We start from the raw sequence: 27484 nt of genomic DNA on the forward strand, positions 1-27484 counted from the left end.
CTGGAGGGATGTGAGGGATAAAAAAAAAAAAAAAAGACATAATAAAGAAGGCAGTAAGATAGCCTGGACCATGAGGGGAGGCAGGATGACAAGAAAAGGACGCAAGAGTTTGAACCATTCACGTTATTATTGACATTCTAGGAGTCATCACATGGAGAAGAGTCACTGACGAAAATAAGCAAGTTTAACATCACGTACGAAATTAGTAGAACAAAAGAAAAGACGGTACCATACAGTACACACACACACACACACACACACACACACACACACACACACACACACTAAAGAAAGAGCAAACAAGAGGCGCTTTGTGGGTACTTCATGGGGAGTTCATTTGGGTATAATGAGAACTACGATAAACACGTTCTTTAAATATCGCTGCGGTGAGGAGGAGGAGGAGGAGGAGGAGGAGGAGGAGGAGGAGGAGGAGGAGGAGGAGGAGGAGGAGGAGGAGGAAGGAGGAGTAGGAGTAGGGAGGGAGGAGGAGGAGGAGGAAGGAGGAAAGTGGAAGCCATTTACAAACATGAGAAACATATTATCAGAGAGTCTATTCACTTGTAAATAGATCGCTTGCTTTGCTTTGATGGTCGACGCTGTCCAAATGTAAATATATTAATTGATAATATAAAGGAAAGAGAGAGAGAGAGAGAGAAGAGAGAGAGAGAGAGAGAGAGAGAGAGAGAGAGAGAGAGAGAGAGAGAGAGAGAGAGAGAGAGAGAGAGAGAGAGAGGATAGCTCTTAAAGATGATTTGAAATAAGCGTGAAGGAAAACACTGTCACCGCGACTATTTACAGAATACCTTCTTGTATAAGCATTTCTACGAAGCTCATAATCAGAGACTTGATGAATGAAATGCTGCTAGACGGACAGATGCGACTTAATTGCTTTATATACCGTTGACGTTTATTATTATTGTTATTATTATTATTATTATTATTATTGTTATTATTATTATTATTATTATTATTATTATCATTGTTGTTGTTGTTGTTGTTGGTGGTGGTGGTAGTGGTAGTGGCATTTTTTTTTTTTATTGTTGTTGTTGTTGTGGGTTGTGGTGGTGGTGGTATTATAGATGTTACTGCCTGGTGTTGTTGGGTGGTAGTGGTGATATTGCTGTTATTGTTGCTATTGTTGATGGTGATGATATTGTTGCTGTCATCGTTGCTACCGTTGTTGTTGTTCTCGCGTTGCATTCCTTCCTAGTGTGGAGCACCGAGGGAAATAAGTAAATTGTTATCAACTAAACCGTGTCAGGCGATTCCCTCTCACCCTGCCCACCCTCACGTCCTTCCTTCTCTCTCTCTCTACCACACCTTCCCTCTTCACTCCAGCTGCGCCATCACCGTGCACCACACAGCCCTATTACATGCCGCTCACGCAAACACACACCACACCACACCACACCACCCACTCACACACACACACACACACCAGAGTCGTCCTAAGCCGCCCTGCCCACGTGTGTCTCTCCTGCAGAAGTAATGTCATTCTGTCGTTGCCGCCTTCAGTCATCAATCTAAAAGCTGTGTCACCTACGTTGCATATGTGAATGTGTGTGTGTGTGTGTGTGTGTGTGTGTGTGTGTGTGTGTGTGTGTGTGTGTGTTGTTGTTGTTGTTGTTGTTGTTGTTTGTGGGTGCTCTCGTTTCCATTCCCCGATACTTGATGAATTAAAAAGATATTGGATGCTGTATTGTTGATCTTGAATTTTTCTTTTTTTTTTCTTTTTTGTAACGAGTTTAAATTTGAAGATTACATTTATTTATTCGGTTGTTGTTGTTATTGTTGTTCTTACTCCTGTTGTTGCTTCTGTTGCTATAGGCAGGAGAGATGGAGACAGACAGAAGCGTAATGTAAAATGTGTGTGCATGTGTGTGTGTCGCTGCCCTGTTCTCAGCCAAGCGAGTCACAAAGTCTTTCTCTCCATCATTAGATTATCCGTCTTCCCACTTAAATAAATCGGTCTTCAGGTTGACAGAAAACTAAATGCATGGATATATTCTCTAGCCATCTGGGAAGGATACCAACACATTTCACCAGACTGAACTGCCTCCAAGGTGCTCTGGTTAGATTCTCCTACGTGATGCCACAGTCGTGAAATATCATTCCTTATATTACACAACTATGTTTGCCCGCCGACTCTCATGTCCCACTGCATTTCACTTCGGCTCTCTTCCCACTATTCACTCGTCTTTCCCTCCTCCCTTACAAGCAAACAAAATCATCCTCCTGTACCTACTTCACGTTTTCAGAATTTTCCACCTACGTTTCAGGCGTCTCAGTGTATCAGTTCCTCTGAGTCTGTTCCCTCCTGCATTTATATCCATTAGCCCTTTGATTGCTAATGACACAGTTTTTACTTTATCTTATCATATTGTACAGAGCCAAAATAAAACAGCTGCCTCTGGAAACTTCGAATTACTCCCTTATTCTCTCCCTTTGCTGAAATATCAAGGTGAGAAAATACACTCACACAGAACTCCATCATATTTACATACATTTTTTTTATTTTCATAATTGGACAAGCATGCGCAGAAACCTCTTTGGAAACTTTTCTTTTTTTTCTTTTTTTTTTCCATATTCCCGGAGGGCGAGGTGTGCGCCACTCCTCACTAACCCTCTCCACCTGATTGAGTGCCGCTGACGTGTATCGCAGAAGGGAACGCACGGCCTCCCGTGTCCCCTGCTCCCCTGCTCCGCCGCGCCGCCCCCCCCCACACGCGCCCTCCGCCTCCTGCAGGAACACGAAGGCTGGAAACTCATTATCGTTAGAGAGAGAGAGAGAGAGAGAGAGAGAGAGAGAGAGAGAGAGAGAGAGAGGTACATTCATACATAGACATAGGTCACAATAGAGAAATGTTAGTGTAAATGCAAGTAAAACTAACATTAATTACTAACAAGTTGTGGATTACTTAAAGCGGGTACGAGAAAGCACCGATAATATGACAGTACAAGTAAGAACAGACAATTTAGTCTGTCCACTGAAAGTAATGTTAAGGAAAAGACCCCACGAAATCACACACACACACACACACACATATATATATATATATATATATATATATATATATATATATATATATATATATATATATATATATATATATATATATATATATATATATATATATATATATATATATATATATATATATATATGTATATATATATATATATATATATATATATATATATATATATATATATATATATATATATATATATTATATATATATAATATATATATATATATATATATATATATATATATATATCTATATATATATATATATATATATATATTATATATATATATATATATATATATATATATATATATATATAATATATATATATATATATATATATATATATATATATATATATATATATATACTATATATATATATATATATATATATATATATATATATATATATATATATATATATATATATATATATATATATATATATATGTGTAGTATATATATATATATATATATATATATATATATATATATATATATATATATATATATATATATATATATATATATATATATATATATATATATATATATATATATATACGAGTATATATATTAAGTGACCACAGGAATGTTAAATAAATCAGTCCAAGTTGTTGTAATATCACGATGGTGACGGAAACTATCCCGATCACAGATAGTCGTAAACAAGGAAGGCGTGTGGCTCCAGCTCTGTACGTAGCAGCCTTGCAGCACGCTGGCCTGACACCCCGGCGTAACGCTGGACCGTGTACTACCTTGGAATATGTGAGCCGTTTGCATGCATCAACTGACTGGCAGTAGTGCCTCTAATTGAGTCTTTTCAGTTAGCAGTAGATCTGTTCAGGCTGCTATACACAAGGCAGGTACAGTTTTCTAGTCTGAAGAAGACCACAACTGTGCTCTCCATGACAAGCAAGTGTTCGTGTTCCAAGGCAGCGTGTGAAGCATGGTGTCGGGTTGCTCTGTGAGCACAAAGGCTGTGGGGCCTTGATACCCAGCCACCCTCGATTCTTTGAGCTACTGGATAACTTCCTGAGCTCCGTCAGGGGGTGCAGGACAGAGACGCTGGCTCATGGACCAAAGATTCCCGGGTCGCACGTGCACACTGGGCGTTGTGTCCTTTTATGATGCAAGGCAGTCGTCAGCACGCCCAAAGCCAGCGTAGCTCAGCCCGCCCCTTCACCACAGGGGAGGCTTTCGTGCTGCTGCGGTATCATATTAGACTCCAGTGTGCCGCAGCGGAGTGTTTCCATACAGCTCGTTATGGCAACTGGTGACAAGGACAAAGAACAAAACAAGTCTGTGAATCTTCAGTTTATATAATCAAGTAACATTCATCTTTAACATTTAATAAGCATAGGAAGCATTTTCATTTTCCTTGTGCAGGACGTTCAATTAGCGCTTTGTGCAATGTATGCTTAGTTTGCTTCCTCCTTGTGCATCGGCGATATAAATTCCTCCTCGGCAAGACGAGGCAGCTCGGCTCACCCTGTGGCCACATAAGGCTAAGAGACACGCCACTGATGTGCAGGCGACGAAAATGGAAAAAAAAGAAAAAAAGAAAAAAAAAACATATCAGTGGTATAATTAATTAACTGATGCTATATAAATTGCATAACGTTTGTTATTCAGATTTCTGTGAATGATATACTATAATGCCCATATACCATGGAGCAAGACTGTTAGAAGGCGCACCGTGCGTGCTAATCAATTTCCGCTACCACACACAAGCACACACAATATTATGATACATACTCCCGCACCACGCCTGGATGTGATTACCCAGCCAACACAACCTTCCCACGGCTCCGGGGTGATGTACGAGTAAAATACGAGCAAGCTCAGCGTGCCGCGATACCTTCAATACACCATACACCAGACACCAAGACGCTAGTCGTGTACGTTAATAAGTTTTCTCTATAAAAAAAATATATGAATCAATATCAACAATGGACAAAGGCGACCGCTGCGGCACGTGGGTCGTCACGCTTCCGGCAACACGAGCTCAGACAGCAACACAACGTGTTTATCACAACACCGGAGCACTAAGACGTGTCACGATCACCTGTTTTGTCTTGAACAACCAATATAAAGCACTCGCCGCTATTCAACACTCTATATATTGTGCACCACATCACTGTAGGCGGGCGGCGGGTCGTTCTCAGGACGGTAAGTACCGCCAGGCGACGTGCGGCCTGGCTGCGGCGGTGTGACGAATTGCGTCTGGCTGCCATGCGCACCAACCGGGTTTGGCATGATGAAGACTTGGCCGCCGGAAGATGAGTGGTGCCCCATCACATGGTGCTGCATGGGCGGCATGGTGTACATGGTGGGGGTCTGGTAGGTCCAGCCATCAGTAACCATGTTTTGGCAGGCGTACTTGGTGCGGTCAGGATGGTTTGCAGGAAGACTGTTGAACTGCTTCTTGGCAGTGTGGATAAGGTACAGGCCAGCACCCAGCAGCCCACCTGGAGCAGGAGAGACTGATGTCAGACATGAAGAATCAGAGAACATACGTAAATAAGTTGGTGCACTGCTACTTGCACCCATTAAACTTTATATATATATATATATATATATATATATATATATATATATATATATATATATATATATATATATATATATATATATATATATATATATATATATATATATATATATATATAATAATAATAATAAATACACTTAACTAATTTCACCACACTGGAGAAACCTTCAGTCACATGCAACCAAACACACCAGTCAGCAGGCCTTCCTCCCACACGGGCGAGGCCTGCTGGCCTCCACACCACGGCTCACCTCCTAGCATAAGCATCACCACGCCTGCCAGCACCCCGGATGGCCAAGATGCTGAGTCCCATGAAGGTGAACAAGGAGCCCAGAACTATCAGCAATAACATTTGTGGCAGGAAACACTGACACCCATTGCTGAACTGCGACGATGAAAGAAAGAAACAATTTAAGCAACTAGATACTTACAAGAGTGGAAATAAATTATGATACATAATTAATTATATACTTCAGCAGAATCACATATATCGCCATAACCTGCCAAGCTCTTCTGTAATAAAAACCATTTTACTGCTACTACTACTACTACTACTACTACTAATAATAATAATAATGATAATAATAATGCTGTTAATGTTGCTACTGCTCCTGCTTAGTATTGATGCTGCTACTACTATTACAGCCTCTCAAAGAACCATTAGTAGTAGTAATAGTAGTAGTAGTAGTAGTAGTAGTAGTAGTAGTAGTAGTAGTAGTAGTAATAGTAGTAGTAGTAGTAGTAGTGATTATGGAAGGAAAAAAAAGTTGGAGGAAGTGACAACAGACGACACAGCCCACCAGTCATGCATTACCATGACTCCATGACGTTTCTGCATCCTCCCACACCCACAACACAAGTCTCAGCTACGTACAATCCACACACATTTTAGCCTGAAGAAGCCACATAGAGCAGCCAGTATCAGTTATGTAATTTAAAGGCGTGTACACTCTTGTTGCATATCCACGTATCGCATCACTATGGCGAATCAGTGTGGACGGGGAAGCGTTGCACCGTTGAATGTCAAAATATGATAAAAAGATTCCACTCACATACTGGCATTTTAAGTCAGCCACCATACTTGATCCACTGCACATCTCCCTACTTCCAGAATTTTGAAAATTCACCAACGCTTTTTTTTTTTCTTTTCTTTTCTTTTTGTTGACTATACTGTGATGAGTAAAAATGTACGAAGTCACAGCCAATTGTAGAATATATGAACTCATCAATGCAGTCAGAAAGAAAATGAATGACACTGTCGTACCACGCAACAATGCCAAAACACGCGGATAAGCAACAAATAGATGCATAGTCTAGTAATAAAAAATGCTCCTTCACCACGACTATTCTCAAAGGCTACAGAGACGAGCAGGCGGGTTCCTAAAAGTTTTTCTCCTGTTAATAACGTAGAAAACTTATCAATCTTCCATTACAACCATAAAAACACCCTTAGTGGAGGTGGGGCGCAGAAGTGTTTTGGAGTATAGTCCATGACCGTGTGGCACTGTATCGTATTAGTGACTGACACGCAACGATGATACAACAGGTGGATATCAACAAGTGTGTACGCGTCTTAATTGATCCTCCCTACTTGTCACATCCACTGTCCTCACTGGAGTAACTTAGAACCTGTATGTCTTACAGAGAAATGTCAAGTTGGTAAAAATGTGTGTGGTATACGTGAACACTACATACACGTAAGAGAAACAATATCTCAGGATGCAGAGAGAGAGAGAGAGAGAGAGAGAGAGAGAGAGAGAGAGAGAGAGAGAGAGAGAGAGAGAGAGAGAGAGAGAGAGAGTAGCAATACCTGGGCGCCGCGGTTCAGGTAAGCGCGGGTAGAGGAGAAACGGGGCAGTCTGTGACCCAGCGTCGGCTGGTGCACAACTAACAATACTTGGTTACTGGGCACCTGCTGTGTGTTTGGTTCTGTGGAGGAGACATGCATTTGAGTTCCGGTTCATGAAAGGCAGTGAAATCTACTGAAAAGGTTGTTCTTTCAGGATGTCAGGATGAAGTACCTTATATTTAAAGATCTAGGAAAAAAAATGTAGACATTTGAGAGAGAGAGAGAGAGAGAGAGAGAGAGAGAGAGAGAGAGAGAGAGAGAGAGAGAGAGAGAGAGAGAGAGAGAGAGAGAGAGAGAGAGAGAGAGAGAGAGAGAGAGAGAGAGAGAGAGAGAGATGATAATGTGCTCAATTAAAGACAATGCCTATAAACAATAAGACAAGACGGTGACTCACGGTAGGTCGTCATCCTTGCGCCGTCAAGTTTCTGCTGCTTTTCAATAATGACGCAACACGTAGTTCCTCTTAACTTGGGGAGGGAGAGTAGCCAGGTAGGATTGTGCCAGCAGGATCTGATCTTGACGTCTCCTGATCGTCTGAAGTCCTCTTGTACCTTGTAACCTTGTAATTCGTTCTTCCCTTTCTGTTCCCTATTGCACGTTAAAGCCGAACAACAAGATCAAATTCCCTTCAGCAAATCCCAGTCACGTTCATTTTACAACTAACACAATTCGGACGTCTGGCGGATTCTGACAACTTCACTCACTCCCTCGGTTCTTCATGCCACTTACATGGACGGAGTTGATACTTTAAACACATTTTTCACGATTCACAACTACATTATCACCTCCTCGGAATTTGTGGCGCCTTCATTCACTGCTGGTTGGGCTCACGATGTAGGTTACTGGTGTGGCGCTTCCGTGGACGATCGATAAACACCGGTGGGGTGATGATAACACAGCCGAGCAACGATCCCCACCACAGCTCTTCTTCCACTACTTCCCCAAGGTCTCCGGCGGGTTTGTCGCTCTAGAGTCTAGTCCATGCCACCACTCCTCATCTCGAACACGCCCTACTGTTCCCGCAGCCACACACCCGTCACACACGCCCTGTCACCCTACTGTTTCCTCACTCTGAGCTAGTGATATGATCTGCACGAGAGAGAGAGAGAGAGAGAGAGAGAGAGAGAGAGAGAGAGAGAGAGAAACTGCTACAATGATAATTGTCATATATTGCAAACATGTTTTCTTTATACTGTTCTTCCCGTTGCTTTCTGGACACACACACACACACACACACACACACACACACACACAGAGAGAGAGAGAGAGAGAGAGAGAGAGAGAGAGAGAGAGAGAGAGAGAGAGAGAGAGAGAGAGAGAGAAATTATGCAGACTTAGTAGTGTCTATTAAACGTTTTGAGCATATTTTTTTCTTTTCAGTCAGAGAGAGAGAGAGAGAGAGAGAGAGAGAGAGAGAGAGAGAGAGAGAGAGAGAGAGAGAGAGAGCAGTCTCAGTAGTGCCCTCACAGACTGCAAGGACATTTCCCCTTCTGTTCTTCTGCATACAGATTCTCCTATAAGACCCAATGTTCTCCTGGTTTCGCCTCTGTTGTCAAGGGCATTTGTTACCCAGTGTTGATGAGATGCATGTTCAGCGTTGCCAGACAGAGCGGTCGGGCAGGCAAGCAAAGTTTAATGCTTCCACAATAAAAGAGAAAGAGAAAGTTGCAAGTTTCCACATTCTTCCTCATAGTTGTTTATGTCGGTGATAGTTTTAAGTTACTAAGTATTAGCTAGGTGTTTTTTTGAGTAATGTATATGCGCACTGAACAGTTGTGGGACTCCTACGCGATATACAAGACGGAACATTGTTACCGTTGCTGATGATGGTGATGATGTTTTAGCGGTGGTGGTGGTGATGGTAGTGATGGCAGTGTGTTAAGTAACGAAAGATTTGCTAGTATGGCCTAATTGATATGAAAAAAAAAAAGTGAAGAACTCGGATAAAGTTTCATTTACTCGTATGATGTGATCTTTCACACTTTAGGCCTAAGAGAGCAGTGAAAGTTGAAAGGATAGCAAGGAAACCGTTACCCTGAATCGCTGCAACAGACCACCAACCTCCGTCAAGGCCAGCAACAACTAGAAAGAATTAAGCCGCTTATGAATCAACATTCTTAGTCATTACTATAAAATCAAGTCGCCTTTAAACACACACACAAAAAAAAAAAAAAAAAAAAATCTAAAACACTCAAATCTTCTCATAACAAATCACACTCATTTACACGTCCATGAGCATCAATCATTGGCGTTCTGTGGTAATAAAACAGAACAACAAATTATCCCAGAATAAAATATAGAATCGTATGCCTGGCAGTTTTACACGGCAGAAGAGAGTGTCATACAGCTTGCCGTGGGTAGCTTATAGTAGTACTGCTGCTTCACACTCCGCGTTGCCACCAAGTGTTTATTCCTGAAGTTTTCGGAGTATTCAAGCAGAACGAGGATTTGAACTGCTAACAGCGGCAGCAGGATAGTGATTGCGTAGTGCTTGGCCGTGTGTCTGTATGTCGCGGAGGTTGACTAAGTTTTACTGAGTCCTGAGAACCGCCAGGCAAAACCAAGAGTGTATGCAAGGCGAGGCCGTGGCGGCGGCGGCGACGTGGAGAGATGGTGCCAGGTTACGAGGATGTTTGAACCCTGACTCACTTCCATCTCCCACCAGAGCTTGCAAACATGACAAAACTGAAACGGAAGCACACCTGACCTCGGGCACTCCTTCCTGAAAACGAGAGTGAAGTGTGTGTAGTTGTACATGTTCGGAGGTCTTTGAGAAACTTAACTCGTGTGCACCAGTTTGAGTACTCGACCTCCTTGACAGTAACCAACCACTTCCAACAAGACGTCCACCACGGTACAAACATCTGCAGGATCGAGACAAGTGTACTACGTTTCCTAATCAAGAACGTGAGGAAAAGAGAGGTCTGTTAAGGTCAGTACAGAGGAGAATGACAATGAGATGCATGGAATGTGACTTTTCATACAAGAGGAGAGTAAAGCTTTTAAATTTACATTCTTCACATCACTCGTGTTGTACTTGAGCAGTTTAAAGGGAAAATAGCCATTTCATTTTTATCTAGTTATATTGAGGAAATTGAAATAAAAAGCACCTGAACATTTAATTTCTTGAGTGTACTAGTAATATTAAATTCTGCCGTGATAAATTAAGTTTAAGAAATGGCAAGATACGGCAGCCTAATAATATTACCCACTGATTTGATATTTTAAGAACAACTTCCTGCTTCTGTATTTCCACCTCCCTATTAACTTGAATTCCTTCAAGAGCGAGGTTTCAAGACATTTATCCTTCAATTTTTGACTAACGCCTCGAACCCTATACGGGGACCGGCATCTCATTGGGCTTTTTTTTTGGGGGGGGAATTTTTTCTTCTCTTGGACGGTGTCCCAACTATATAACATATATATATATATATATATATATATATAATATATATATATATATATATATATATATATATATATATATATATATATATATATATAGAGAGAGAGAGAGAGAGAGAGAGAGAGAGGAGAGAGAGAGAGAGAGAGAGAGAGAGAGAGAGAGGAGAGAGAGAGAGATAGGCAGATTGTTCTTAAGTTTACTATAGTGTACCCTTCCGTTTTCTTTGAATAGCCACAAGTGGGCACCCTCTTTAAGCGAGACTTGTTTGTTTTTACAATCTTTTTTTTTTTTTTCGAGATCTTCATCTACATTCCTAATGCAGCTCATCATAGTGTGCTGTCATTAGTGAAAGTCAAGTTAGATATATAAAAGCTATAGAAGCACTTCCTTCTGTGAGTGACGAGAAAGGTAATGACGTCTATAACTAGGTACGCAATGTTACCAGGCAATTATAAGTTCGTGTTCCAGAGTGAGATGGGCTTTATTACATATAGTTATGTATAATTAATAGATCGCATAATAATATTAGCACTTCGATTCAGCATGTCACGCTGGGGAATAACATTCCGAGGGTTTAACTTTCAGAACAGGACTAGAAAAAATGAATTCACGTTTAAGAAAGTTAGAAAGCTGCAGGAAGTGATCTGGCTTACATGCGGCAACTCCCTATATAAAAAAAAAAAAAAGAAAAAAATGCCTACCTATATTTACCAATCATAATATAGTCCATGAATTTGCCTAGTCTCTTAAAACTCCCTGTCGACTTAGCACTAACAACCTGACTTCTGAGTCCAAAGCGAGTGAGAGATGAATGAAATACACTCAGTAATCATGTTGTAAGCGCCAAGTCAATAGGAAGACTTAAAAAAAAAAAAAAACCGTGGACAAAAAAGATAGATGGGAAACAGACAGATTGTTAAGCTGTGACTCGTGTGCTGCTCTACTGGCCTCCCACAGTTTCCCTTATGCTCTTGTGTTTTTATTTACTTAAAAGATCATGACATTTCGCTAACCTCAGTGCAGTGACAACGCAACACTCGATAAACAGCCTTGGCTCCCACCCTGCACGCTGCACATGGTTGCAATTAGACCAACCATATCAAGAGAGAGAGAGAGAGAGAGAGAGAGGAGAGGAGAGGAGAGAGAGAGAGAGAGAGAGAGAGAGAGAGAGAGAGAGAGAGAGAGGAATAACATTTCTTTAGCAACGGTATAGGTCACATGTAACTGGGTCTAAATATTGAAGGAAAAGTTATGGAAAGTAAAAATGTTCCGAACATAAACCAATAGAACCAAACATTTTACGCCAATAACAACAGAGAGAGAGAGAGAGAGAGGAGAGAGAGAGAGAGAGAGAGGAGAGAGAGAGAGGAGAGAGAGAGAGAGAGAGAGAGAAACTGCTACAAATAAACGCAGATTGTCCAAGAATAAGGTGATTGCCGTTCAGTTCCTTCACTCTACCAAGGCACATCTCTCTCCCTTCTTCACACATCATCTCCACTGCGACATGAAGCAAATACAAGCGATACAACTCGACACTCAGTAATGACACCAGAGAAGCTCGCGTGTCAATGCGATACATGACAAGGAGGAAGTCGTTTTGCAGACCTTTTTTTTCACCTTTCTTTTTATGTCCAATAAGAAATTTTTAAGGAGAGGGGAAACACTGTAAAAAAATATATATATGATGATAATATTGTTCGTTTTGAAAGGGCAGACATGACATTTTTAATATGTTATTCTGACAGAAATAGACAGCTATGTCAACATTAATTGGTTAGTATCCTTAGTTTGAGCTATTTTGTCATTTCAATTGTTGTCATTGGTATTTTTCGTAGTCATAAATTTGCACTCTAAACTTGTACCAAACTATTTCATTGAACTTGAAGAGATAATACAACTGCCTGAGGGCCAGCGTAAGAAGAGAACACGAGAAGATGGATAAGAATATAAGAGCACAAAAGAAGCTGCAAGAACTCAGTAGCACAACACATGTGACAGTCAATGCATAACACATACCAGTATCAACCTTATCCGTAAACAAAACTAATCATGTAAAGCTCCCTAGTGACTCGCTTCTCAGAATGTGGTTACCCATTCTGAGGGAGTGAGGTAGAAGATAGATTTAGGAAGAGGATAAGCATAAATTTCTTACTGCTTGCTTGAGCTATTTACACTCGGTCTAAAAGTAGTGTTGCGTTGTGGTATCCAGTGTCATGTTGGTGGTGGGTTTGTGGCTTCCGGATAAACAAATAGAAACTTGGTCAGTGCTCAAGTAACACCGCACTCACTTCTACTGGGTTATAACTTTCCCTCAGTCTTGGCATTTATGTTTTCAATTTTAGCGTCTTCTCTCAATCTTAACATCCTTATTCTCGAATGTTTCAGCGTCTTACCCCGACTAATTTAGCATTCTCAGGTGAAACATATTGGAGCTTTCAGGGATGCTAACATGATTCTAGTAAGAATTTAACAAGGATTCTACATCGTCATTCGAGAAAACATTTATGAAAACCAGAGTAAACATCTCTGTGGCCTTTGTATAAGAGAACAAAGTGTTTAAGAATACTGACCTAAATCTTTTGATCTGTTAGACTATCAGCTGCCAAGATTTTTAGACTCTGTCAACACATCAGAGGACTTAGAAATGAGGGAAAACATAAAACAGCAGGAGTGAACAGAGAAGGTTACTGATGAGAAAACAAAGCGTTTTAAGAATACGGGCCAAGTCCTTTGATCTGCTAAGAATCTACTAGTCGTGAAGTTTTGTGTACAGAGACTGTCAGCACATCAGAGCACTTAATGATGAGGGTAAACATGAAAAAGTAGGAGTGAGTGGAGAACTTCACTCAACTTCTGGCCATAAGATTGCAAAGCCTGCGAAACAAAACACGAGAGGAACCTGACCCCGCCAAACACTTCTGAACACAACCACCTGCTGCGCCTCGTGACCCGCGCACCATGGGAACTCTCGAGGCGAGGCGAAAAAATTAGGTGGACATGATCGCTCGTGATGAAAGAGATGTCTTTAACTTTTTTGCAAGGATTGGTGGTGGTGACAATGATAATAATGATGATGATCTATGTCTATCTGTCTACTATATAACATGCCCCACTAAGTAACACACACAGCCATAAGGACACCGCTCACACTCTTAGCCCCGTTTGCCCCCGGTGGAAAGGCACAGTCTCGTGGACCACCATACTACATCCCAAGAGTTCAGGCATACTACTACTACTACTACTACTACTACTACTACTACTACTACTACTACTACTACTACTACTACTACTACTACTACTATTACTACTACTACTGCTACTACTACTACTACTACTACTACTGCTGCTGCTGCTGCTGCTGCTGCTGTTGTTGCTGCTGCTGCTGCTGCTGCTGCTGTTGTTGCTGCTGCTGCTACTACTGCTAATAATAATATCGCCTGTGTATTATCCTTGCAAATGAGGGATAACTTTTAACCCCTCCCCGCCTCTCTCTCTCTCTCTCTCTCTCTCTCTCTCTCTCTCTCTCTCTCTCTCTCTCTCTCTCTCTCTCTCTCTCTCTCTCTCTCTCTCTCTCTCTCTCTTACACACACACACACACACACACACACACACACACACACACACACACACACACACACACACACACACACACACACACACACAATGAGAGGATTACCAGCCGCATACCGCTCTGCCTCAGAACGAAACTCCTCTACTATATCAACTACATTATTATTAGCCTTTATATCTCGTAATTACAGCGCCGGCAAGGTCATTCCCGGGGCTTGAGTTCCCTCCCCATGGCTGCAGTGGCTGGGGCAGGACTCAGCTGACGCCTTCTGGACAGACAAGCGAGAAAGAACGCCAGCATCAGCAGTCGAGTCGTTGCTGCTTGTCAGATGCTGTGACCTTGGCTGGGAGCTGAGTGTGTTAGGGAACAAAGCTTTGCTGCTGGTGCTGGTGCTGGTGCTCCTCCTCCTCCTCCTCCTCCTCCATCTGTTTCATTTACTTCATCTTTTCTTATTGTTTTTTCCTTGTACTTTAACTTCTTTCTCCTCCTCCTCCTCCTCCTCCTCCTCCTCCTCCTCCTCCTCCTCCTACTACTACTACTACTCTTACTACTATCACTACCCTTACCATTGCTACTAATACTACTACGATTTTTTATGCACAAGGGAAGCCGGTCAAGGTCAAAAAACAACTTCAGGAAAAAAAAAAAAAAACAATCAACAAAAAACAACAAAAACAACAATAACTACTGCTACCACTCACCCTCACCATTATTTTTACTACTGACAACTAGATACAAACTAAGAAAATCATAATAACTCACAAATAGTAGCAGCGTGCGGGACAAATAAGGTGACCTGTGCTTATTGTTGCAGTGCTTGGGGCGCCTGAAGGATGGCGGCGGCGGAGGCGGGCCAGGTGCGGCGGGGGATGGTAATGGTTGGCCCGCCCTACCTGTATAATGGAGCCCAGGTAAGAGAGAGAGAGAGAGAGAGAGAGAGAGAGAGAGAGAGAGAGAGAGAGAGAGAGAGAGAGAGAGAGAGAGAGAGAGAGAGAGACTCATTAGTTTTCTGGTCATTCATAATAAACAAACTAACACACACACTCACATACACGCTGACTCGACACACGAAACACTCATACAAGAAAAAAAAAAAAAAACAGTGAAATGAATACATATAAGTAGACGAATCAATAAATAAACAAAACATATAAATAAATAAATAAACAATGATCATAATTCTAAACACTATGAACTATCAAAAAACATTACTAACAACACAACCACATACATAACGACACCATTACATTACATCACGGGAATCATAATCATACCTTTGCCTTCTAGTCACACTTCTAACATCGCCAGATATGCGGAAGAAGGACTGGACGCACCTGTATCTTCTTGCTGGCCGCCTTTGGTACTGCCTGCACTATGATTGGCTTGGTCTTCTTCACTGCGGACCTCAGAATGGAGAGCGGGCTGTGGATGGCGGGGGTGGCATGCATTGTCCTTGGCGGTGAGTCTGTTAGGGAAGAAGGAGAGGTGTGAAGAAAGGAACAGTGTGTGGAGAAAGGGTAGATTATTAACTCTTTGGGGTAGGTCGTAGGAGAAGAGAGTGATTTAAAGTGTGAAGGGAAGAAAGGACGGTGAGGGAAGGAAGAATGGTGTGTGGAGGGAGGGTAGATGGTTGGAAAGGAGAGGGGTTGAGGTGTGAAGGGAAGAAAGGAGGGTGAGGGAGGTAAGAATGGTGGATGGAGGGAGGGCAGATGAATGGACAGTGTGAACGTTAAAGAGAAAACCAGCAAGAATCACTGAAAGAAGAATGGAAGGTAAGAAAGACAAGAAAATAAAAGTAGTAGATAGAAACGGAAAGTAAAGGAAGAGAAATATAGCGAAGAGTAAGAGAAAAGAAAAAAAATAAAAGAAGCAAGGAAAAAAAATGTGATAGAGACGATAAACAGTAGAATGAGCAAGAAGACAAGAGAAGAAGGAAGACAAGTGAAGTCTGAATATTGTGGAAAGATGTTAGTTAGAGATCAGGCGAGGGTTAGAGACAGACTGTTACGTGGAAGAAGAGAGAAAGGAGAGGTTGGGAGGCTGTGAAGGGAGCGAAGTAGGGCAGATATGGGGTGAGGCAGTGGATTGAAGATGGATGGAGGAGGAGGCGTGAAGGGGACGGAGTGAAAATAGATAGAGGAGGGCGAGGTGAGAGAGGTGAGTGAGAAATGACAGATGGAGGGTCGCTGCAGTGGTGGATAGAGGTGAAGAATGAGGGGAGAGAGAAATGGGGAAAAGATACCTAACGAAGGGGAATAGATAAGCGCAAAGTGAGTGGGTGAGGTTGTGTTGTCTGAGGGGAGAGAGAAATGGGATAAGGTGACTGACGAAGGAATAAATAGACAAGAGTGAATGAGTAAATAAATACATTGAAAATATATTCGACTATAAAAATGAAAAAAAAAAAGCAAGAGGGAAACATGGAAGAAGAGAAATTAGTGAATGAAGAAGGATAGAAGAGGGAAGATAAGTGAATGGAGAACGATAAGAGCAGAAATAAGTGAATAAAAGGATGTAAGGGGATAAATAAATGAATGAGGAAGGATAGAAGAGAAGAAATACATGAATGAGGAAGGATGGAGGAGGAGAAATAAGTAGATTTAAGGGCGAGGAAGCAAGGCCAGTGAAGGGAAGTTTAATTATTTAAGCAGTGGCAGGAACTTTCGAGCTTCTTCAACTCCATTTCGTTGAAGGGAAATTTTAGTTCTGTAGCTACACTTCCCCAGTTCTCTCTCTCTCTCTCTCTCTCTCTCTCTCTCTCTCTCTCTCTCTCTCTCTCTCTCTCTCTCTCTCTCTCTCTCTCTGTTTCTTTTTCCTCTGCTGAGATCTTACGTACTCTTTATCTGGATGTACTAGTTAGTGTGGTAATTGTAGTTAATGAAGTAGTATTAGTATTAGTATTAGTAGCAGTAGTAGTAGTAGTAATAGTAGACTGCTGTAGCTGAAGTATAATAGTCAGTCATCATGTCAGTGAAGTCAGTAAGGAACATCAGGAGGGTATCAGATAATAGAATGACATGACAGGGATACAGGCCCGCCACGTGTAGGCCGCCTGTCTTCCTGCATCGTTCTTTTATTGTTGCTATGTTTGTGTCCCGCAGTGGTGCTGCTGGTGTGGTTCATGACACTGTGCTGCGCCGCCCGCTGCGCCTTCAAGAAGCTGCCAGCCTCCCACCCTGCCAGAGGCATGCCCGCCAACGCCGTCCTGGTCACGCCGCGCTCCTCCACCTACCAGCTGCTGCCCATGTCCCCCAACAGGATCCAAGTAACCCCATCCACAACCCCCTCCACCTCTAGACTGGGCACGCAGACCCTCCCCAGCCCAGCCAACAACAAGCCCAAAGCAGTACCCCCAGCTGCAGTGATCCCCACCACGTACCCGACCTGGGGCCACGAGGGGCGCAGCAGGGAGTACACGCCAGGGCAGATAGGGTTCCACCACACCATATACTCGTGGAACAACACACCGGAGTGGACCGGCAGCATTCCAAGGGACCCAGGGCACGCAGGGATAAGTCCACATTACAGTATGGTCAACCCTCTGGCGGCCCACACCCTTACACGTCCCTCGGCGCCCCTGCAGGATAACTACTTGAGAGGATACAATGCACATTTTTCGTCTGTACCGCACCGCTCGTCTATGTCAGGATATGTGGCTGATGATAGCCCGCCTCCCTATCACACTGTCGTCTCTGGCCCCTAACTATCACTGTCTCCTCTCTTCTATCACCCTGTCTTTTCTAGTCTCCCAGCTCTGTCATCATACTTCCTATTCCCTCGTGTTCTCCAGTCTCGCTCTGTTCTTTACCTCTATGACTGTAATCCACCGCTACTTGTTATCTGTTGTTCTTCTAATAGTGCCATAACTCTATCTACTCCCTGTTTCCTCCCTTCACTCACTAACACATCTGCCACGTCCTCCTCGTCATCTTTCTTCTCCTCCTCCTCTGCTATCCTTTCTCATCACTGGCTTTCGTTTGCTCAGTTTTTTTACATTTTCTTTCTAACACAGATGATTTTAGACTTAAAAGTTCTTACTTACTAAATACGGTGTTTCATGACATAGTATTACTGTTAAGGCGTGTAAGGAAATGAAGTGTTTGTGTTGCATGTATGTATGGAAAATAACGCCAAAATGTACATAAGTATGACTTGTTTGTATATATAAAAAGATTTCGATAAAATCTTTGGGTATTACTATTATTATATATATATTTTTGGGAAAGTTAATCCGTGCAGCTGTGTTTAAAAGTGATGACACACACACACACACACACACACACACACACACACACACACACACACACACACACACACACACACACACACACACACACACACACACACACACACACACACACATCACCACCACTACCACCATTCCCCGTACTAGCAAACGACAGTACCAAACACCAACACAAATAAACAAACAAAAATACAAACATGAAATATGTCCACACACACACACACACACACACACACATACACACACACACATACCGAACAATCAAACAAATAAAAACAAACACAAAACACACACGTACATGGGATAAAAAAAATAAAAAAAGGTATATATATACAACACCCGTGCCTCGATAACGGGAGGGACGAGAGAGAGAGAGAGAGAGAGAGAGAGAGAGAGAGAGAGAGAGAGAGAGAGAGAGAGAGAGAGAGAGAGAGAGAGAGAGAGAGAGAACGCACATTCGCAAATAGAAAAAAAAAATGGTTCTGGCATTGTAGAGATCGTAAAAATTAGTGATAATGAGATGCAAGCTGATAAAAAACGACAAAAAATAATGAAACAAAATATTATCCACAAAAATTATACCAATGCAAATAGCGGGACACTGAAAGACAATCAAACATCCATCAAAAGAAAGACAAAAAAAAAAAAGGAAAAGGAATTAGGAAGCACTCAGGAACTTACGAGGAAAAAAATAAAGAAAGAAGGAAGAGCAGGATGATGCAAAAGAGAAAGAAAGACAGAAAAAAAACAAACACACACATACACGCTTCGATCAAAGGTACAATGTTTAATACTAGCAGAAGGAGGGCGTGCAGTGAGTGACGCATGTGGTGGTGGTGGTGGTGGTGGTGTGTCAAGGTTCTGAGAGGCCACCGCCACCTGTCAGTTGTGTTCGGGCAGGTGGTGACTAAGGCTGAGGTTGGTCAAGGCAGACTCTTGCTCTTCTTCTTTTTTGGTAATATTACAAACTCTTCTGTTTCGATGAGGTTATACAAATCTCTCTCTCTCTCTCTCTCTCTCTCTCTCTCTCTCTCTCTCTCTCTCTCTCTCTCTCTCTCTCTCTCTCTCTCTCTCTCTCATGCACACACTATTTAATAATAATAAACAAATATACAAAAATCAAATTCATCCAAAAAAAACAATAGATGTATAAAATTATATATAATACGTCCAAGAATAGATAAAAGGAAGCGTGACACGTGTGCTAGTTTTAGAATTGCACCGGAAGTAATCTTCGAAATAATGGTAACAATGAGGATGGAAACAATGAGAGGAGGAGGAGGAAGAGGAGGAGGAGGAGGAGGAGGAGAGGGAAGAGGAGACAAAGAATGATGACGGCGAAGACGAGTACAAGAACGAGGAAGATGAGGAGAGAGATGAGAGAGAGAGAGAGAGAGAGAGAGAGAGAGAGAGAGAGAGAGAGAGAGAGAGAGAGAGAGAGAGAGAGAGAGAGAGAGAGTGTCAGACAAAAACACAAACAGACGGACAGACAGACAGACAGACAGACAGACAGAAACAAACAGAAAGACAGGCAGAGAAACAATGTCTTAATGAATCACTAACAACAGCACGTATATGAATTCCCTTAGGAAAAAAAAAGTACAAACACACCGTTTCTTAGATCAAATGGAAGATAAAGAGACTGTAGTGAGAAAAGAAAAAAAAAAAAGACAGGAGAAAAAAGACAAGTGTGATGAATCTGGACGTGGAATAAAGAAAGAGAAAAGAAAAAAGAAAGAAAAGAAAGAGGCAGATATAGTTAGCATGAACGTAGAAAAAAAAAAAAAAGAAAGAATGAATGAAGGCAGGTTTGGTGAGTCAGGTGTGGTGCGTGCGGGCATGACAGGTGTGAAGTTAAGGGGAGATGAGGGCGTGTGGAGTCAAAGGAGCCGATAGGAGGGAGTACAGTGCCATGATTTGTATTGAGTGGTGAGTGACGCCACCACAAAAGAACAATGTGGGTGCAGCTGCAACAGTATCAAGAGGAGGGAGTGGGGAGGGTGGGCCGCGCGGCAACCAGTGACTATTAGAGGAGCACTGGCGTAGAGTAAGAAAGAGTTATAGATAAAAGGCTTACTGAAGGTGCAGTCCCTATATAGAATAATGATCATCCAAAGTTCTGAGAAGTGTCTTGGATAAGTAAAGAAGTTTCATGAATAGGTAAATATAAATGTGTAAGTAAAAAGGAAAGAACTGCTGCAAGGGATGACGCAAAAGGGAAAAAAAATACTTTTATTTTTTTGCCATATGGTAAAAAAAAAGAAAAGAAAAAATAACAGGAGAAATATTACTGCAAGGGGTGATGAAAAAAGGAAAAAATACACATTGAATTCAATAAATAGAAGGAAAATGCTGGTACTACTACTGCTACTACTACTACTACTACTTAGTCACGTGTCGAGGAGACTGTCCAAGGGCACAAAGTGAGAAATAAAAAAAAAAACTCGCCTAACTTGCCGCTCACAAAAAGTGAATTATATAGAAAGAGTCATAAAGTTGTTCAATTTAGTTACTACTACTACTACTACTACTACTACTACTATTACTACTACTACTACTATTACTACTACTGCTGCTGCTGCTGCTATTACTACTACTACTACTACTACTACTACTACTACTGCTGTTACTACTACTATTGCTATTACTACTACTACTATTATTACTGCTATTACCACTACTACTACTACTACTACTACTACTACTACTACTACTACAATTACTAATAGAAATAATAATGACAGCAAGAATATTGAGGAAAACAACAAACAGGAAACTAAAGAAATATATTAAGACAAGCACCTTAAATACAAACATTACTTTTTTCGGTTCATTATCCTGTCACCAAAAAGAATAAATAAGGGAATAATATGACAACATCGTTAGCTCAAAATTGCGCAATATTGCACAGAATGATGGCAACGCACGAACACTTCCTTAGCAAAACATATTCCCAGGGGTGAGTGAACGCTATTTCCGGAACAAAAAATATACATGTTTTTTTCTTGTAAAGTTCGCGTATTTTGTTTGCTCAGATTTTCAAGGAATTTTGTTGTATTCTTTTGAGCTTAGGCAGGTAATTTAGGTTAAGACTTCAGTGTATTACGGAACACTGATATCGGACAGTTCAAATTCAATTAATGTACCTGTAGGAGTCTAAATGTCTGTCTGTTTCTCTGTCTGTCTGAGTCATAAGGACATAAGAACATCAGAAAATAAGGGAAGCTGAAAAAAAACCGTCATCCTCATCCATAAATATGTCTAATGTTCTTTTAAAGCTCCCTAATGACTCAGCACTAACAACATGATTACTTAGACTATTTCATTCATCTACCACTCTATTTGAGAACCAGTTCATACACATTTCTTTTTCTTTTTTTAATCTAACTTTATCACACACACGCAAATAAACAAATAAATAAATAAATAAATAAATAAACAGAAAAGTATTAAGTCAAGGAGGAAGGAAGCAAGTAAGGCAATAAATAAGTATGAAAGTAAATAGCTAAAAAAAAAAAATCACAAAAAAAAAAAAAATACAACAATGATTACAAGAAAATATTTCAATCAACAAAATGGCCTTGACAAAACAGAAATAGAAAAGACTTGGATGTTTTCAGAGAAGAAGAAATACGTAAAGGCTTGCAGCAGATTAACTCTTTCATTCCCTCGATACAGACACACGCAGAGACCTCCTCGAGTCCCGGAGCAAAGGAAGAGCAATAATACAGCACTAGAAAGGAGACAAAGAGAGTAATCACCCCCGTTCCTCATTCCCCTTCCCCATTCCCTTGTCAAACACACTGCATCTCCTTTCATCTTCCTTTGCTGTACGTGTACTGCTAAATATAAGAGTTCGCTGAAGCTGTTGCAATGGAAGGCAATTATATGAAATACGTACATGATAGACTATAGACACATCGATAGATAGATTTATAAATAGAGAGATGCACAGAGAAATAGACAGATAGATAGATAGATGGTTACAGATAGATAAACAAACTGACTGAAAAATAGGCAGACAGACAGACTGACCAACAGACATAGACGTACGTACGTACCTACATACGAGTACATGCACAAACAGACAAAAAGATGAAGTGACCATGTAGACAAACAGACATACAGTCAAAGATATACGGACAGGCATGCAGACATGCAGACAGAGAGGCAAACAGATAGATAGATAGATAAACAGACAGACAGACAGACAGACAGACAGGTATATAGATAGATAGATAGATATATAGATAGATAGATGGACAGATAGATAGATAGATGAATAGATAGAGAAGCTGAACAAATAGCAGACAAATGAGAGAGGAAAATGGCAGGGAAACTCAGGCAAAGATAATACATTCTCTATAACTATGTACGAGTAACATAACAACGTAAGGGAAGACACAACAAGGATATTACATTCTCTATAAATACATAAGAACATAACAAAAACACAAGGGAAGCTGCAAAAAAGCCACTAAGTATACAAGTATATTAAGTCGACATATGAGTTCACTGACCTCTGAATGACGGGGTAAGCAAATATAAAACAACCATGAAAACGGTGATTGTCTAACACTAAGACGACACAAGAGCAGTGAAAGTAGCAAAAAGACAGTAAAATAAAGCATGATGAAGAAAACACATAAAAACCACACACACACAGACATCCACTTACCGCCCACACACAGACACAGACACGCAGAAAAACGCACCCAAACTTCCCTAATCTTAATGAAGCAGGAGGCGATGCAGACACCAGACTAAAATATAGTCCCCGCCCCAGCGTGACGCCAACCAGCCTGCAGGGACACGCGGCGGTCTAGTTCCTACCCCAGGCCAGACTCGTCAAGGAAGGCAGACCGGCGAGTGTTTACCGAGCCCCCCCCCCCAAAAAAAAAAAAAAGAAAAAAAAATCAACTCTTGGTAACTACAAAGGATGGAAGACGAGGCGATGTTTGTAAGAGATTTAGTATGTAAATGAGAGATAAATAGAGGCTACGTACGAGAGAGAGAGAGAGAGAGAGAGAGAGAGAGAGAGAGAGAGAGAGAGAGAGAGAGAGAGAGAGAGAGAGAGAGAGAGAGAGAATGTCTTCAGTACAAGCTACGATGAATTTCGGCACAAAGATAAGGAGAGCGAGAGTTTTTCGAAGCGTGCAGTCTGTTTTGACGATGCAAACTCAGTCACAATGTAAATGACAGGAGTAATGCGTCGCCCGATCACTTTAACTGTTCAACAAGTAATTGGAGAAAAACTTATATTTAGAGGTACAAGAAAAGCAGGAGGTGGGAGGGGAGAGGATATATATATGAAGAAAATATCAGAAAATCATAATATAGTGAAAGAAAGTGACCAGTAAGATGTTCACCGTTAGTGAGACGAGGCTAAACACAGAGACAGCCATGGAGTGACGGGCGCCGCCACCACAACCACCACCACCACCACCAACGCCGCCAAGCCTCGTCAGGGCGACAGGAAAAATATTACGAGTCGTTTTGTAGCGAGCCGGCGTCACGACTCAGGTTTATTAATCCCGTTCTTCTTGACATGCAATTTTCTGTTTCCAGTGTTTTATGTTGGTGTGGAAATGAAAGAGATCGATCATTGATAAGAAGACTGATGAAGAGAAAGCTAGACAGACTGGCAGAGACGCAGACAGATAGATAGAAATAGAAATAGTATAGATAGATAGATAGATAGACACATACATACATACATACATACATACAGAAAATATCAGAAAAGTAATTAATTGAATCTTGCAATAATGATAAACTCACTAACCGTTCTTCTACAAACGACACAAACAAAAGCACACGAAAAAAGAGAGAGACAGAGAGAGAAAAAGGACAGCCAGACCGTAAAACAAACACAAAGAGATACACAAATATCAAAACAAATACACGGAGACAGAGGGAAACATACCACACACACACACACACATACACACACACACACACACACACACACACACACACACACACACACACACGCACAAAGAGAATGCAAATCGCCACCAAAGCACACGCAGGCGTTTCCAAGAGCTGAAGCTTCGTGAAAATGAGAACCAGCCCCGATCCCACACGACCGAGAGAGACGCATGCCACACGATACGCTAAACGGAGAGCGGGGAAGAACAATACAAAAAAAGTGAGAATAATTATACCACCAACACATTCACCATTCCTGACCATTCAGCACGGGAGGAACCGCAGGGAGGGGGAAAAAGGGATGGGGAGGAAGAGAAAGATGGGGAGTAAGGGAAAAAGGGATGGAGGGTGAGTACAGTGAAGGAATGGAGGGAGAGAAGGGCAGTAAAGGAGTGGAAGGAAGGAACAATGAAGAAATGGAGGAAGTGAAGGGAAATAAAGGAATGGAAGGATACGTAGAATGAATGATGAAAGGAAGGACAAAAGAAAGAAGTGGAAGGATAGAATGAAAGAAGGAGACAACAGTGAAATAATGGAGAGATAGAATGAATGGTGGAAAGGATGGAGAGAAGGACAGTGAAGGAACGAAGGGGTAGAATGAAGGAAGGAAAAGGAAATAGGAAGGTAAGGAATGAACGGATAGAAAAATGGAAATGGGATGATGTAATGAATGATGGAAAGAAGAACAGATCAAAGAAATGAAGGGGGAAAAATAAGGAGAGGACAAAGGGAAGCGATGGGGGAATAAATGGAAAGAAGGAAGGGTGGAAAAGAAAACAAGCGTGAATTAATCAAGATAGAAACAAAGATTTTTTATTTATCTATTTTTTTCAGAATAGAGAGGGAGAAGAATAAAGAACCACAAGGTGACAAGAAGGAATACGAAGAATCGAGTGAAATGAATGTGAAAATTAATAGAACGGACTCGAATGGAAAAAAAAAAAAAGAATGTAATCGAAATACAAAATGAATGTTACATATAAAATAAAAAAAAAGATAGAACGAAAACGAATGGAATAAAAAAGAAAAGAGAAGAATGGAGAGAAAAAAAAGAAGGAAAACGGAACAGAAAAAAAAACTACGTAACACAAAACAAATAAGGAAACGAAATGGAATGACAACGAAAGAAAGAAAAAGAGAGAGAAAGCCACAAAATAAAATAAAATGAATAAAAGAACCAACAAAACCAAACCGAACATAACCGAATCGAACAGAACCGAACATAACAGAGGAGAACGCCATGACCTGTGACCCGCCTCGTTCATCCATCAGGTTGGCCGCGCTCACAGCAGCTAATGGGCCATCAGGGGTGGGGGGATGGGGGTCACGTGAGGGGAGGGGGTGGAGGTGGTGGGGTCTAGCTGGCCGGCAAAGTTTTAATGAGTGCCTTGGGTCGAGACTTGAAGGGCAGGCAAAACCGACCTTTGAAGGGACCACAGAGGCACTCCGGGAGCCTGAGGGTAGTTGGGGCAGGAGGAGGAGGAGGAGGAGGGGACGAGGAAATTGACAAGAGCGAACTATCGTCAGAGGAAGGAAGGAGGATGAGAGAGAGAGAGAGAGAGAGAGAGAGAGAGAGAGAGAGAGAGAGAGAGAGAGAGAGAGAGAGAGAGAGAGAGAGAGAGAGAGAGAGAGAGAGAGAGAGAGAGAGAGAGAGAGAGAGAGAGAGAGGACAAGGAATATGAGAACGAACGAACGTAATAAGGAATATGAGGAGAACAACGAAGACGGAGAGGAAGGGTACTAGGAAGAAAATGACAAACATAATAAGATGGAAGAGAAGTGGACGAGGAAGGTGATAAGAACAAAAGAACGTAAGAGGAACATGAAGAAGAGAACTATAAGGATGAAGAGGAAGAAGAGGAAAGTGACAAGAACATATTAACACCGAAGAAGAGAAGGTGGATGACAAAGAAGAGCAAGAGGAAGGTGACAGGAACGGAAGAACGAAAGAACATAAGAGGAACATGAAAAGGAGAACGATAAAGAGGTGGCGACTGAATGAGGAAGAGGAGGAAAATGACAAAAACATAAAAATATCAGAGGAGAGAAGGAAGATGATGAAAGAGGACGACAGGAGAACGCAATAACATCAGATGAGAAGAAATATAATGAAAAAAGACCCAAAAAAAAAAAATATGAAAACTAAAAAACACAGAAGATAAGAGAAGAACAAAGACTAAAGAAAAACAAAAACAGCACACTAAGAATATGGCAGGAAGAGGAAGAGAAAGAGGAAGAAGAGTAGATGAAAGTGTCACAAATACTGTTAATCAAAAAAAAATAATAATGAAAGTATACTGAAGATCAGAAGAAAGATGATATAAAAGTAAAAAAAAAAAACAAAAAAAAACATGTAAATTAGGATTTGAAGGAAGAAGCAATTAAGGCAGCATAAAAAAAAGAAAAAGAAGAACAAGAACAAGAAGAACAAGAACAAGAACAAGAACAAGAACAAGAACAAGAAAAAATGAACAAGAACAAGAACAACAACAACAAAAACAACAACAACGAAAATAAGGAAGGAGAGAGAGAGAGAGAGAGAGAGAGAGAGAGAGAGAGAGAGAGAGAGAGAGAGAGAGAGAGAGAGAGACAGAGAGAGAGGTGGTAAAACGGGAGTCTGTGGTTCATTTACCATCAAGGATCAGTTTTAGGCGCCATTTTAGGTTCTTTTATGACCTTGAAAGGACTCCCCTTGTGTGTGTGTGTGTGTGTGTGTGTGTGTGTGTGTGTGTGTGTGTGTGTGTGTGTGTGTGTGTGTGTGTGTGTTTGTCTTGCTCGTATATCTATTTCTTTTTCTGTCTCGCCAGTGTGTATCTCTGACCTTGCCTCTGTGTGTGTGTATGTGTGTGTGTGTGTGTGTGTGTGTGTGTGTGTGTGTGTGTGTGTGTGTGTG

The 27484-nt window shown here is 41.3% G+C and overlaps 2 protein-coding genes across 4 annotated transcripts; one reads left to right on the forward strand and one right to left on the reverse strand.

Moving 5' to 3' along the window:
* Nucleotides 1–4338: 4338 nt before the first annotated feature.
* Nucleotides 4339–15305, reverse strand: LOC135104042 (uncharacterized). 3 transcript variants are annotated; one of them, XM_064010918.1, is made up of 4 exons: nt 15177–15305; nt 7832–8526; nt 7399–7517; nt 4339–5505 (listed from the first exon to the last, which is right to left on the reverse strand). In XM_064010918.1, the coding sequence occupies exons 2-4, from the start codon at nt 7842–7844 to the stop codon at nt 5332–5334; spliced, it is 306 nt and encodes a 101-aa protein (XP_063866988.1). In that variant the 5' UTR covers nt 7845–8526; nt 15177–15305; the 3' UTR covers nt 4339–5331. The 3 variants fall into 3 exon arrangements, with proteins under 3 accessions (XP_063866988.1, XP_063866987.1, XP_063866986.1); XM_064010917.1 differs by lacking the exon at nt 15177–15305 and adding an exon at nt 5840–5973; XM_064010916.1 differs by lacking the exons at nt 7399–7517; nt 15177–15305 and adding an exon at nt 5840–5973.
* Nucleotides 10323–18598, forward strand: LOC135104040 (uncharacterized). Its single transcript, XM_064010915.1, has 4 exons — nt 10323–10369; nt 15229–15325; nt 15723–15873; nt 17516–18598. Exons 2-4 carry the CDS (start codon nt 15248–15250, stop codon nt 18115–18117), a joined length of 831 nt encoding a protein of 276 aa, XP_063866985.1. The 5' UTR covers nt 10323–10369; nt 15229–15247; the 3' UTR covers nt 18118–18598.
* The last annotated feature ends 8886 nt before the right edge of the window (nt 18599–27484 follow it).

This window comes from Scylla paramamosain, chromosome 10 (assembly GCF_035594125.1).
Source record: "Scylla paramamosain isolate STU-SP2022 chromosome 10, ASM3559412v1, whole genome shotgun sequence".
Taxonomy (NCBI): Eukaryota; Metazoa; Arthropoda; class Malacostraca; order Decapoda; family Portunidae; genus Scylla; species Scylla paramamosain.

What these genes read in the sequence shown, in the direction of transcription:
- LOC135104040 (XM_064010915.1), top strand. Translation starts at nt 15,248, where the DNA reads ATGGCGGCGGCGGAGGCGGGCCAGGTGCGGCGGGGGATGGTAATGGTT. An exon ending in ACCTGTATAATGGAGCCCAG is followed by an intron (nt 15,326 to 15,722) that starts GTAAGAGAGAGA and finishes TAACATCGCCAG; the next exon opens with ATATGCGGAAGAAGGACTGG. An exon ending in GGCATGCATTGTCCTTGGCG is followed by an intron (nt 15,874 to 17,515) that starts GTGAGTCTGTTA and finishes TGTGTCCCGCAG; the next exon opens with TGGTGCTGCTGGTGTGGTTC.